The sequence below is a fragment of the Colobus angolensis genome, unplaced genomic scaffold (genome assembly GCF_000951035.1).
Source record: "Colobus angolensis palliatus isolate OR3802 unplaced genomic scaffold, Cang.pa_1.0 Scaffold24, whole genome shotgun sequence".
NCBI classification, from domain to species: Eukaryota; Metazoa; Chordata; class Mammalia; order Primates; family Cercopithecidae; genus Colobus; species Colobus angolensis.
The window spans coordinates 2,186,639-2,199,195 of NW_012115599.1; the positions used below are offsets into that span (position 1 = coordinate 2,186,639).

At 54.0% G+C, this 12,557-nt stretch overlaps 1 protein-coding gene across 14 annotated transcripts in view; it reads right to left on the reverse strand.

Moving 5' to 3' along the window:
• The window catches only part of DYSF (dysferlin), a 234,033-nt gene that overhangs the window by 71,038 nt on the left and 150,438 nt on the right, over nucleotides 1-12,557 (reverse strand). For all 14 annotated transcript variants that reach the window (XM_011945196.1, XM_011945191.1, XM_011945193.1 and 11 more), the window contains 6 exons: nucleotides 11,989-12,129; nucleotides 11,289-11,318; nucleotides 10,065-10,094; nucleotides 1,500-1,601; nucleotides 1,220-1,381; nucleotides 43-208 (listed from right to left, as the gene is read on the reverse strand). In XM_011945196.1, the coding sequence (XP_011800586.1) occupies nucleotides 43-208; nucleotides 1,220-1,381; nucleotides 1,500-1,601; nucleotides 10,065-10,094; nucleotides 11,289-11,318; nucleotides 11,989-12,129 (631 nt within the window). The remainder of the gene's footprint in view (nucleotides 1-42; nucleotides 209-1,219; nucleotides 1,382-1,499; nucleotides 1,602-10,064; nucleotides 10,095-11,288; nucleotides 11,319-11,988; nucleotides 12,130-12,557) is intronic.

Genomic DNA, 12,557 nt, shown 5'->3' on the forward strand with positions numbered 1-12,557 from the left:
CCCCCCGTTCCCTGAGCTGCCCATCGTCTCCCCTTCCCCTACCTGGGCCACCCTGCGGGGACGGACTCTCCGCCGAGTAGGGGTCACACAGGAAGCTCTCCAGGGAGCGGATGGTACACTGGCCCACCACAGGCCGGCGGCCAAACTGGCGGTTATCGATGACCTTGATGGTGATGGGGGGGCAGTAGAGCTCCTCCCTGGGCAGCATCTGGGTGGAGGAGGAAGAACGCACTGGCCTGAATGCCTCTCTAGGAAGTCTCCAGGTCAAGCCCAAAGAGCAAAAACTGACTATAAACCGCAGATAATCCCCACAGCCAGAAATCCAAAATGGTGGCTGGCCCAGAGCTGGGCAGTAGAGCGAAGCCACCCACCTTTTCTGTCGGCCCTTTGAATGCTGCATGCAGAGGCTGACTTTCCCCCCACAGCTTTACCTTCCAGATACATCCCGTTCAGCCTGAAGTGAAAACAAGGCTGCGTTCCCTCACTGGCTGGGGAGCGGGCGAGGGGAGTTGGCCCAGGACTCAACATTTCTTGCAGACAGTCCCCCCCAAGTGGATACTCAAGAGTTGGCTTACAGACCCAGATTCTTCTCCCCGCACACCCAAAAAGCACTTTGAACACAACTTGAAATAATTTATATGCTCTCCTTCGGGGCAGCTTTGGCTCGGCCAAGAGGAGGCTTCTGTTGACAGCCACTGGGCCTGGAATTTCTACAGCGCTTTCATCTCGCAAACCATTTTCTTTTCCTCAGACCTGCCTTACTCCAGCCACTAGGTCTAGGCATCCCAGGAAGCTGGAGAGGCCTGGCGGGCCTGAGGGCTGTAGGGGTGAGCTCCTTTTAGGGGGCCCAGGCTAGGGTAGGACATGGTCAGAAAAGGTTTGGAGGAATCCTAGAAAGCCAAGCCCTAGCAGGTCCCTGAGGGCACTCCAGGGACTGAAACCTGTCCCAGAGGGAAAACAGCCAGGGGATGGCTCCTTGGGACTTTCGCTGATCCAGGATCTGGGTAGGAGGCAGAGTCTAGCCCCGTTTGTCCTATTCAGAGGCCTGAACCCTTCCAGTGAGGAGGGTCTGAGCATTTCTCCCCATGTTCACAGGAAAGTGAGGGGTCCTACCCTGGACCATGCAGGGAATTGGAACACAAGTCCCAGGCTGCTCGGGGCTATGTAGAACTTCTAGCCCCAGGATTCTGGAAAAGGACAGTAGGAAGGTGTGGCTCACCACTTCCATGAAGAGGGTACAGATGTCAAAGTTGGGGTTCTTCCGGAGGTTCCTAATGACACAGGACTGCACCGTCTGGCCCCCACACTCTACCACAAGGCTGGGGGAGGAGATGCTGGCCAGCTGGTAACTCTTCATGTTCCGCAGGCCCCATGCCAGGACCTGGGCACACAGAATGAGGAGAGTGGCTTGGAAGACCCCAGGCCTCAGGAAAGGCTGGGGCAGGAAGGGGGAAGGGCACTCTGCTCCCAGCCCCCACGCCCAGGCCCAGCCGGCTCACCTCAATGGCGGTACGCTGGAGCGCTGGCTTGATGTTCTGAGGAACCATGTAGATGTTGGCCTCCCTTTGGGGTGGTGGGTAGGGCAGGTCTGTGTCCTCAGACTGCAGTGGACAGCAGGTGGAATGGAGGCAAAGGTGGGAGGAAGACCAAAGCAAAGAGACAAGAGAGAAGGACAGATAGGACAGAAAGAAATGCCAAGTGCAGGGAGAAACAGAGAAGCAAAGACAGAAGTGGACCAACAGGGAGGCAGAAATGAGAAAGCTAAGTCAGTTTTGGCCAGGCACCATCTTCTCCAGGATCGCAATTCCAGCACCTTCACCCAGGGTTCAGGTCACCTTGTTTCAAATGAATCCCTCCTCCCATAACGCAGGCTCTGCTGCCTCCTGAGCTGCTCTGGGTCTGCCCCTCCCTGACATGCACACGGCACACGCGTGCACACGCTGCCCACTCCATCCTGGCGGACCCACTTCAGCCCCTCTCAGTCCCAGAGAGGACCACATGCCTGCCCCCCAGCCTGGTTCTCCTGCCTCCTGGCTCAGACCCTTCCAGGTTATCATCTGCCCTGGTATTTCACCCCCACCCCCATCCCCACCCCCAGACACCTTCCAGCCCCAACCCCCACCTCTCACACCTGTCCCTATGAGGACAGAACACTTGCACTGTGAGCCAGAAAGAGAACAACCGACCAATGGGAGAAGGGGCTATAAGGGCCCATCATCCCCAGAGAACCAAAGCACACTGCTGGGGAGGGTCTCTCTCCACTACAGAGACGAGCAAGTGTGTGTCAATTGTGGCCTACTAAGGGTTTGCCAGAAAGAGTTGGGCAAAAATCCTCAATGATCACAAAGAACTACATGAGGAAGCAAGATGGGGCAAGGGAGGCAGGTACTGCCTTAGATAGTTAACCGCCAATAACAGCAGTTAGGAACACAGGTGTGAGTCCTACCTCCACTACGTATGATGTTAAATAAATTATTTCACCTCTCTATGGCTCAATGTTTTCATCTATAAAATGGTTAGCAAAAGTTGTCAACCTGTAAAGGTCAGGGTGAGGGTTGAAGAAGTTAATACCTGTATAACATTTGGAGGAGTGCCTGGTTCATGTAAACCTTCAACAAGACTATTAGCCCATGTGGTGCTTTTGTGACGATTAGAGAAAGATGTGCTTAAGATTCTTTACTTCCATGTCAGAAAATCATCATATTTTCTGAGTTTATTTGAACAAGACACTTTACTGCCACCTATTGGGAAATTGTTATAATAAATACAAGTATATGGTGTCCTGTGCTAGAAATTGCACCCCCTTAGACACAGTGTCCTTGTGCAGTGCCCAACCTGCACATCCATACGTGGAGGGCCTGACACTCAGGAAATGTTAACTATAATTAAAAGGACTGTGATGGACACTTTACAGAGCTTGCCTCATGTAATCTCATTTATTAAACAATGAAATCATTGGATTCATTCTCCAAGCAACTTGCGTTGGGTTCCTTCCACAAGGATGGTACATCCATACACAGACGCTCTGCCATAGATGGTGGGAGCAGTCAAAGCAGGGAAAGATATCAGCAGAGAAAGATATCAGCCTCCCCCACCTCCATGACTCACTTTACAGCCAACCCAAGCCACACTCCTGCCCAGTGACACCCTGATGACACCATGTTTTCCCGGACCTACAGCAGCTGGAAGCTTAGTCCTAGAATCAGACCTCAACTCTAGTTCCAACTCTGCCACCTCCTCGCCGTTTGACCTTGGGCAGATTACTTAACCCCAGTGACTCAGTATTCTCAGATGAAGATCTGAGATAAGCTGCTCTGAGAATTAAATGAGAGAACAAATCTGACTAGCGGCTGGCACACAGGAGGCGCTTAGTAAATGGCTGTGACTGTAACTATTACTAGAATTGTGCTTAGTACCATTGTTTTTGCCATTGGTGTTGGTGTTGATCTCCCCAGGGTGACTTCAAGAGAGCTGAACCATCAGAAGTATCTTTCAGGGCAACACTGGCTTTATTACTGTCTCTAAGTCACCAGGGCATAAAGCAAAAAAACTTGTCATTTTCCTCCAGACCCACAATGCAGGTGACATGATGCAGAAAGCACCTGCCTTGCTGACTGGCTGATAGGGAGGAGTGATGGACAGGGCTGCTGCAGTGCACAGTCCCAGGGGCTGCTATGCATGGCACAGTCCACATGAAAGGTGCCCTTGGAGGATGGAGGCAGGGCCTGAACAGCTTCTACAGTGACCTGGCTGCTATGGGGACCCCCAGTTTGATGTCCTCCCTGGGCACTCCAAGGCAACCAGCTGCAGGTGGCAGCACAGCAGGGTGTCCTCTTTAAAGACAGGGTTGCACTTGAAGGCCTGCTTGTGGCCTGTTGATGGCCCCTCACAGCTAATGCCCAACCCAGTATGGACCCAGAGCCAAAAACCTAAGTCAAAGAGGGGCCAAAAGAAAACAACCATCAGGGAGGGAACAGCCCCAGGATCCCCTGAGTGGAGTGGCAGAAAGACCAATCTTTCTCATATACTTGTTCTCTTAAAATCACTAGGGAAAACTCATGAACACATTCCTCCCAGAATATTTCCTCTCTAGGCCCCCAAACGCTGGGCAGTATCCACTTTATCCCTCGTTTCCTCGGCCTGTCTCTCCCTCGGGGCTCCCTCAAGCTCCATGGTGATGACATTCCTCTCTAAAGGCTGGGGACCAGGCTCCCCATCTTCAGGAGCCTGCTTGCTGAGGGCAGGGGAACAAGAACCTAGAGAAGGTTAAGCTCCAGTACCGTTTGGAGAAGGCCCTGGAGGAAGAAGGCAGGAGCACACAGCTGCGGAGCACCGGGCCCAGCGGAGGCAGAAGGAAGAGACAGGCAGAGACAGTGGTTAGAGGTATGTCCAGGCAGCTTCCTCAGCACGAGGTCACCGCATGCATCCCAAGGCCATCTCTGTCCACCGTGCTGTCCCCAGGGGTCCCAGGACATGCTTTTCCCTGCCATTTCCTGCCACCTCCCAGGGTTGCCTGCCTCTGTGGCTCCCCCTATGACCATGCATCCAAATGCTCCTCCCCAATTTTTCACACTGTCTCCTGGATCTTCTCCTTCCCAATTTAAAGACATCCCCATCTCCCAAATCCACCCGCTCCCTCCTCTCTGTGACCCCTCTGCAGGTTCCCTCCTCTCCTCTCTCTAATCCTGTCTCCATGCACTACTTCTCCTCCTTCACGTCCACACCACCAGCTGCCCAGTGCACCCTGCTTCTGCCCTCAGCACCCCTCCCCAGAAATTTGTCTCCAAAGTCCCCTACCCGAAGGACACTCATGGGCTCTTCTCTCTCTCGCCCCCTCAGCAGCAACTGGCCAGCTGACCTCTCCTTCTTCCCAAACTGTCTCTCTGGATCCACACTGCTGGCCCCCACCCTGTTTGCTGAGCCTCCTCCGCAGCCTCCCCATCTTCCTCCACCAAGCCCTGATCTGCTCCTTAGCCCTCTCCTGGACTTTCTGCTCCCAAACATCTCTGCTAAGCCCCAATATCTTACTGCTTAGTTCATTCACGTGTCCTACTGGCCTCTCACACTGAACTTGTCCAAAACTGGATTCTTTATCTCCCCCCTCGGAACCTGCACACTTCAAGTCTGACCCCACCATCCACCTAGACAACCAAGCCAAAAGCCCCCATGCCATTCTTGGCTCCTCCTGCCCCTCATCGCCCTGCCTGACTGATCACCAAACACTGGTGAGCCTGTCTCCTGAACATCTCTCACACCTGCCCACCCATCTCCTTTGCTCAGTGCAAGCCACCACCCTCTCTCACCTGGATTCACCAGCACCCCCCTTTCACTTGGTTCTGACACCCTCTCCCAACAGCCCACGCGCGCTGCAATCTGCAGCCAGGGCAGGCTTTCTAATAACGTCACTCTCTGCTTCAAGTCCTCCAATGTCTTCCCACCGGCTCAGGATGAAGTGCAGACTCTTCAAAGTAGCCTCCACAAGACCCCTAATCTTCCAGCTCCTGCTGCCTTCTCTGGGCATGTTTCTCCTCAGATGAATTTCCCCTTGATGACCCCAAGTAGTGATGAACCACCTCCTGGGATACACGCAACCCCTGCCCTTCTGAATGCTAGCAGGTTGCAGGAGACACCATGCTCTTTTAGCTTTGAGGCTTGGAGCTCAGTGGTCCCTCTGTCTGAAATGCACTTCTACCCCAACTCCTTCTGTACTTCCTATTCGGACTGCAGGTGTCTATTTAAATATTCCCTGGTGCCCCAAGCTTAAGTACCCCCGTAGCTCCCATAGCAACTTACACTTATTCTCATAGAAAGACACATCAATCCATCACCCCGTGCCATCTCCACGTGTTCATTTGATTGTGTCCTTGGTTAAACCAGCAATTCTGTACACAGGGACCATAGCTGAATTCCCCCGTCCAATAAATAAATGATTATGAATGAATAACTGAAGGGGAAGAGGGAGGGTGAAGACAGAAGAGTGGGTGGATGGGAAGATAAAGGAATGAATCCAGCACCCACTCTCCTCCTTCCTAGCACCCGTGGCTGCTCCAGCCTGACCCTGGGTCCTCCCCAGGCCTGCTCATTACTCCCTCTGGTTCAATTTTCTTTACTGCCACCTGAATCTAACCCATTTTTAGGGCCTAATTCAAGATCTCTAGAACATCTCCCCAAGACACTCCAGAAACACCTTATAACCTGCCTCTCTTAACCCCGTCTACATGACCCTTTCCCCACATAGCCCATTCCCAGGGTCCTAAGGGGTCTCTGATCATCTCACAGGCAGGAGTCCTGAGGCCTCTGCCAGCTCTTGAGCCTGGTTTTCAATTTTTTTTTCTGGTCCAGTCCACTTGAAGGGTACAGCACCCCCACCTCCAGGACAGTAATTCTCAGTGAGGGTGCTGTGACCCTCATTGCAACTGGGAAGCTGGGCAGATGGGGTGTAGACTGAAAGTGCCACCAGAACATCCTGATTCACCGTCCTATGGGTGATGAGGGACTCTGATAAGCCTAACTAGAGGAAGCCACATTTGACCAGCTCCCGACTTGCTCCCCTCAAATGCAGGGACAACTGGGGCGGCTGCAGAGATGGGTTCTACAGGTGTGCAAGGTGTTGATCAAGCCAGCCCAGACTAAGAGGACCCCAGGAACAAGTGAAGCTCTCTCCCCTACCAGAGCTGAAGCCATCCTTAAGCCCACTTCAGTCTATCTGTCCCGCTGGCCAGTTTAGCACAAAGAACCAAGGCCCTGAGCCATGAAAGGGGCTCCCCTAGCCCCATCTAGGGGCCACCACATTAGACAGGAGTCGCTCCCAGGGCAAGGGAAGTGGTGGTAAGCCTCCTAGGTCAGCCCAGTCACCAGTAGCCTATGGACCCTCACCTCAACCAGCAGGGGACAGAAGACTCTGCAGTCACATCCTGGTTCCTCCGGGAGCTCCAGGCAGGGGGCAGCCAGGCAGGCTGGGAGGGCTCCATTGTCTGCCTGCCCCACCCAGCTCGTTAGGAACAACATGTTGCTCTAATTACACTTCCCAGGAAAAACAGTGTTTTAAATTAAGGCCTTGGGGGAGGTATGGGGGATGGGGGACCACTGGCTTTATTTTCCTGATTGCAAAACACGAAATTTTTCCTTCCAGTGGATTTGGGGGTACAGGAGAGTACCCCGGGTACATCTCAGAGTAAAAGCCATATACCCTGCAGCCTGGATGGGTGGATGGAGTGGCATCCGGTGGCCCCCACCCCTGAGCTGGCAGTAAAATCAGCCACGAAGCATACAATCCCTCCCACCAGGGCATCCCCTGCGCCAGCAGGAGAGAAGCAGCAGAAGCAAGGGTAATACTCTAAACCATGCCCCCTCCCCTCCCCACCTCCCCAAAATGGTCAGGACCGCAGGCCCCATGGGTCTTCCTCTACACATGTTCTGTATCCTAGGGGGCCCTGGGCATTCAGGGGCCCGCCATCACCTCTGCTGCTGTGTGTGCGTGCATGTGTGCGCCCTCGAGAGTGTACACAACTCGCACACGCTCACACGTGCGTGCACACATTCTCCAGTTCTCAGGAAATCTAAAATTGCAGTTTCTTTGAACTCATTCCCCTTGGCAGCATGGACTGCCTTTGTTCTCCAGACAAAAAGGAAAAGAAACGAGACAGAGGGCTCAGAAGAGGCGGGGAGAAGGAGGAAGCTGGGGCCAAGGAGCAAACAGGAAGAGTGAAACACGAAAGGAGAGTGGGAAGAGACTCAGGAAGAGAGGGAAAGACAAAGAAAATGCAGACCAGAGAGCGCAAAGGAAACCGTTCCCTCCATCCGCTCCCTCTGCGAGGACTCAGATCTCCCGGACATCATCAAAGCCTCAGCCACACCATGCAACAGCCTCACTTCCTGACCAAGAGCCACAGAGAGGGGCGTCCCAGATAGGCATAAAGCCTGGGAGAGGGGTAGTTTGTTGTCCACCAAGCCGCATCCAGGAGGTGACATGCCCTCAGCCCAAGACACTGCTGCCTGGGCCACCTCCCCACATTTTCTACCAATCTCAACTTCAAAAGCTAGCTCAGTGGCACCTCTTCCGGGAAGCTATCCTCACTGTCCTGCTCTGGGAATCTTCGACAGGAGCAGACAGCACTTCATCTCATTCACAGGCACTGTGGCTTGCGAATCTCCGCACCTGGCTGCGCTAGCTGAAAGGCACTTCCCACAAGAGAGGATAGCCTTAAACCATCCTTCAGAGTCACTTGCCCCATCCGTTCCTACTGGTCTGTCTCTAGTCCAAGCCCCTATCTCAACTGACTCAAGAGCCTCCTAGCCAATCTCTCAAACCCACACCCCTGCAGCCAGACAGCTCCCCAACACACCGCCCCCTGACTCTCATGGGCTCCCGTGGCCAGGGGCTCAGGAGGAGGCTCCCAGCCCTTCAGGAAGGCTTGAGCACTCTTCACGAGCGGGCCAGGAGCCTGGGAGAGGCCAGATGGGAGATACAAGGCAAGAGCTTGGTCACAGCAAAGAGGACAGAAAAACCCTGCTGGGGTCCTGCCTCCAGCAGGACCAGCGGCAACAGAAGGACCACCCAGCCCCGGGGCTTCTTAAAGAGAAGAGGACTCAGCATCTTGGCATCAGGCTTAGCCTTCAAGTGAGAAGGACATGGGCTGAGCTAGGGGTCCCAGGGCTGTCCCCTGGGGCTGAGGGAGGTCACAAGGTCATCTTCTGGAGCTGGTCCCTGGACCAGCAGATCATTCATCCCACTGGGATAGGTCCTCCTCGGACCCTTTGAACCTGCTGGCCTGGCCCAGCCCTGTGCCTAGCACACTCCTAGGACTCACTCTCCCCTGGCCCTGCTGACCCACACCCGCCCTCAGCCTGCCGCCTGGTTGGCCCTACAGGGGGACACTCGGCGCTCTTTGGGCTCTGGCCCACGAGCTGCAGTTTTGATTTGCTTTCTGACGAGACTGCAGCCAGATCCCTGTCCTCAGAATCTGAGCCTTCACTGTTATATATTACGAATCCAGTTATTAAGGATTTTAACTTTTTTTTAATAACTCATCCCTGGGCTGGGTCTTCTTCAGAGCAGGCTGTGGGTTTTGGCCACAAAGTGCACTCAATCAAGAGAGAGGGCTCCGTGCTGCTTCCCTGGACAGGACTCCACCTCCCTTTCCAAATCGGCAGTCTTTCACAACTGCAGCCAGAAGCAGGAGGCCGCCTGTCAGGCGCAATTACAGCGAGCTCACTTGGCGGACCCCACCTCGGTCTGGGAGCAAAAGGAAGTGAGGTAAGGGGTGCGGGGCCTGTGGATCCCACATCCTGACTCTGCACTTCAAGTCCAAATTGCACTGAAAATGTCAAATAGTGTCCGCTCTCAGTCTGGGGATTCCCTAACGGCAGGAAGTGGCTGCCGTTTTCCCAACGCCTCATCTGACCAGGGCTCTCCTTCCTGTCTCTCCGCCCAGGTCTCTGCCACCCACCTTCTGGCCTGGCTCACGACAATCCACCCACAGATGCACAGGAGGCCATAGGGAACGTGCTTCTCTCCTCCCATGGCAAAAGATGCAGTCTTGCTTTATCTAAATGCAAACTCTAAACTTTTTCCAGTCCCTAGGAGGTCCCCAGCTCACCCCATCCCCCAAAGCAGCCAGGACCCAAACTGGTCCTTGGCCTTTTAAGCCAAAGCCATGTTTCTCACTTTCTTTCTAAGTGCTGATGGGCATAAAGTCATTTGGCTAATGCCGCCTCCACCAGAAAGCCTTCCTTGACTACTCTGGCCCCTTCCAAACAATTTATTCTTCAAAACGTGCCACCTGGTACTTAATCATTTAAGACTATTGCTGTTCCTGTTGTCTGGGTGAAATCTGGCCTCCCAGCAGGACAGCACGCCTTCTTAGACCAGGATCACCCCTAGGACACACTCTGGGTGGCCCTGAATCCACACAGAGCATGGGGAATAAAATCCAGACAGGTCTCCATGTGACAGGTGCCTACTGGGCACCAGGAACCTGGAGGGCTCCAGGTGTGTGCTTGGAGGCTGGCTTCACCTTCCCTCCACCTCGGCCCACCCACCCCGGCCACCAGGCCCAGCTCACCTCATCCAGGATCCTCGATGTCTCCTGCACCTGGCCCACAGCCATGGGATGTGGCACATCCAGGAGATGGTGATGGGGGTTGGGAGGGGAAAAAGTTCTCCATTAGTATCAAGGAGCACTAGGCGGGGCCAGAGGTCAGCACGCCAGATGCCGGCACTAAGAAGAGCCAACAGAAACCAGGTGTGATGGATGTCAATGCAGAGGGAGGCTAGGAAAGGCTAAAGCATAAGCCTGGACGCCAGGGATCTCTAGAAGCAACAAGAGGAAAGAGAAGAACAGCAGGTGGTGGGAAGGGCCTGGGAGCCTGTGGCCTTGGCAAGCCGAGGAGAACCAACCTAGAAGCCCCAGGAGCAGGCAGCACTGAGAGTGGGAGCTTAGGACAAGGAGGGAGACCTGGAGGGGCAGGGCTGGTGAAGGAGGGCCTGCATGCAGGGAGGGCCTCCAAAGAACTCTCTAAAAATTGTGTGGGCTGCCCTGTGAAGGACAATGGAGGTGTCCCAACACAGCACAGCCCAGATGACTACTTCTCATAGATGTAGCTGAACTTGGCATGGAATCAGGTAATCAATCCAATGCACCTGGGTACCAGTCAAAGCTCAACATTTTCTACCAAGACCCCCAGAAGAAGGAAGGAGAGCAGCGGTAAGGGAATGAAGCCTCCGTCACAGGAAGAGGAAAGAAAATGGGGTCTTGGTAAGAACAACTCAGTGGGAAATGTGGTCTGAATCAGAGCTTCTGCAACTCATGCATATGTGAGAGGGCCCTGGAGGGCAAGTTGATACAGAGATTGCTGGGCTGCTCCCTCAGAATTGCTTCAGTGAGCTTGAAGCAGGACTGGAGAATTGGCCACATTTTCAGAACCCTGGGGCTAAGTCAGTGATTCTTAGCCCTGGATGTGCATTAAGATTCCCTGAGCGGTGCTGTCCCGGGGATTCCAATGCTCAGCCAGCTGAAAGCCACCAGGCTGGATAGTTATGAGGATCCTTCCATCTGGAATTCTGTGGTTCTTGGACTTCTCAGAGAAGAAGGGCAGGAAAGACCTGAGCTGGGCAGAGAGACTTTGAGCTTCCTCCAGCCCACACCCTCCTCTGCTTGAAAGGGCTTCCCCAGGGGCTTGAGGCAGGATCGTGGTAATGCCCGACCGCCCTTCCTAACCCAGAGAGATGCCAAACACAGGGAGACTGGCAATCAGTTTGAAGAAGGAAAGGTCAGAGCAAGACTTACCTCAAAACCAGGAATATGGTGGATGGCCGGCTGGAGTGAAGAAAAGAGAGCTCTGGTCATGTGCTTGTCACCCAAGGCCCCCATCACCCTCATGACACTCACAGACTATGTCAGTGATCAGACTGTCCATGGTTTGCAGCCTCTATTCCTTGGGGGTGGAAGGGATGCTAGGTTGGCACTGTGCCCATCCCTCCAGATACTTCACCCAGAGCAGCCCTACTTCTATTTGGTCTACATATTGGGGTTCACATCATACTAAGAGGAAGTTTGAAGGCACAGCTCCAACCTAAACCTCTCATTTTACAGAGGGGAGTGGCTGGCCCAGGGCCATGAGGCTAGGTCATGGTGAAGCCAGCACTGCAATGGGGATCCTGCCCTTGCCTGTTTCTGGAGTCCCTCGCATTGTGGCAATTAAGGCTCCCTTAATCAGATAACAGAGGTCCTCCTCCCAGAAACCATGTCAGGATATGATCCAAGGAAGATTAAATCCAGTGACCAGAGGACTTGGACACTCCTGATCCCCAACATTCTACTCCAATGTTAGATGATATCCTGACTTGGGGTTCAGAAAATGGGTCTCAGCAGGAGGCCTGGCTTCAGAGGAGGCGCTCCAGGCTCCCACAGAGGGTTGGCCCCCACCCCACCCCTGCCATGCACCTCCTGCCTCGGCCTCCTGGATCTGGATACAGACCAGCCTCACCTTCTCTCTCTGGATGAGCTCAAAAGAGGCCAGCAGCTCCCCCGTCGGCTGGCTGCCCCTGGTCAGTGGGAACCAGGCCAGTCGGGGCATCCGTTCCAAACTCGGTTGACAGATGCAGCGGCCCATAAACTCGTCTGCGCCCTAGACCAAGCATAGAGAGACAAGAATCAGCATGCCTTACCCAGGGTTCTGGGGAGCCTCAGAGAGATCAGGTCTACATGTGCCTTCTGAACTAGCGGGGGCCTCAATGAGGGCATCCCCTCCCACAGAATGGTGAATTCTGCTCTCCTTAGCAGGACTCAACAACAAGACAAGATGTGAGCAGCCTCGTGACTGTCACTAGGTTTGAATTCCCATCATGCTTGAGAAGTCCCTCCAGCTAGTGTCCAACTAGTGTTTGCCCTGCTGTAATTTAATCAGCGCTGAGACTATTGGAGACCAGAGAGACAGCCTCCTGGAATTTCTCTAATGCCCTCAGCAGTACAGGTGTTTGCAGTTCCAGGGACTTCTGTATCTCCTGCTCATTTCACCCTTAAATTCCCCCACTTTGCAAATGGGGAAACTGTGAT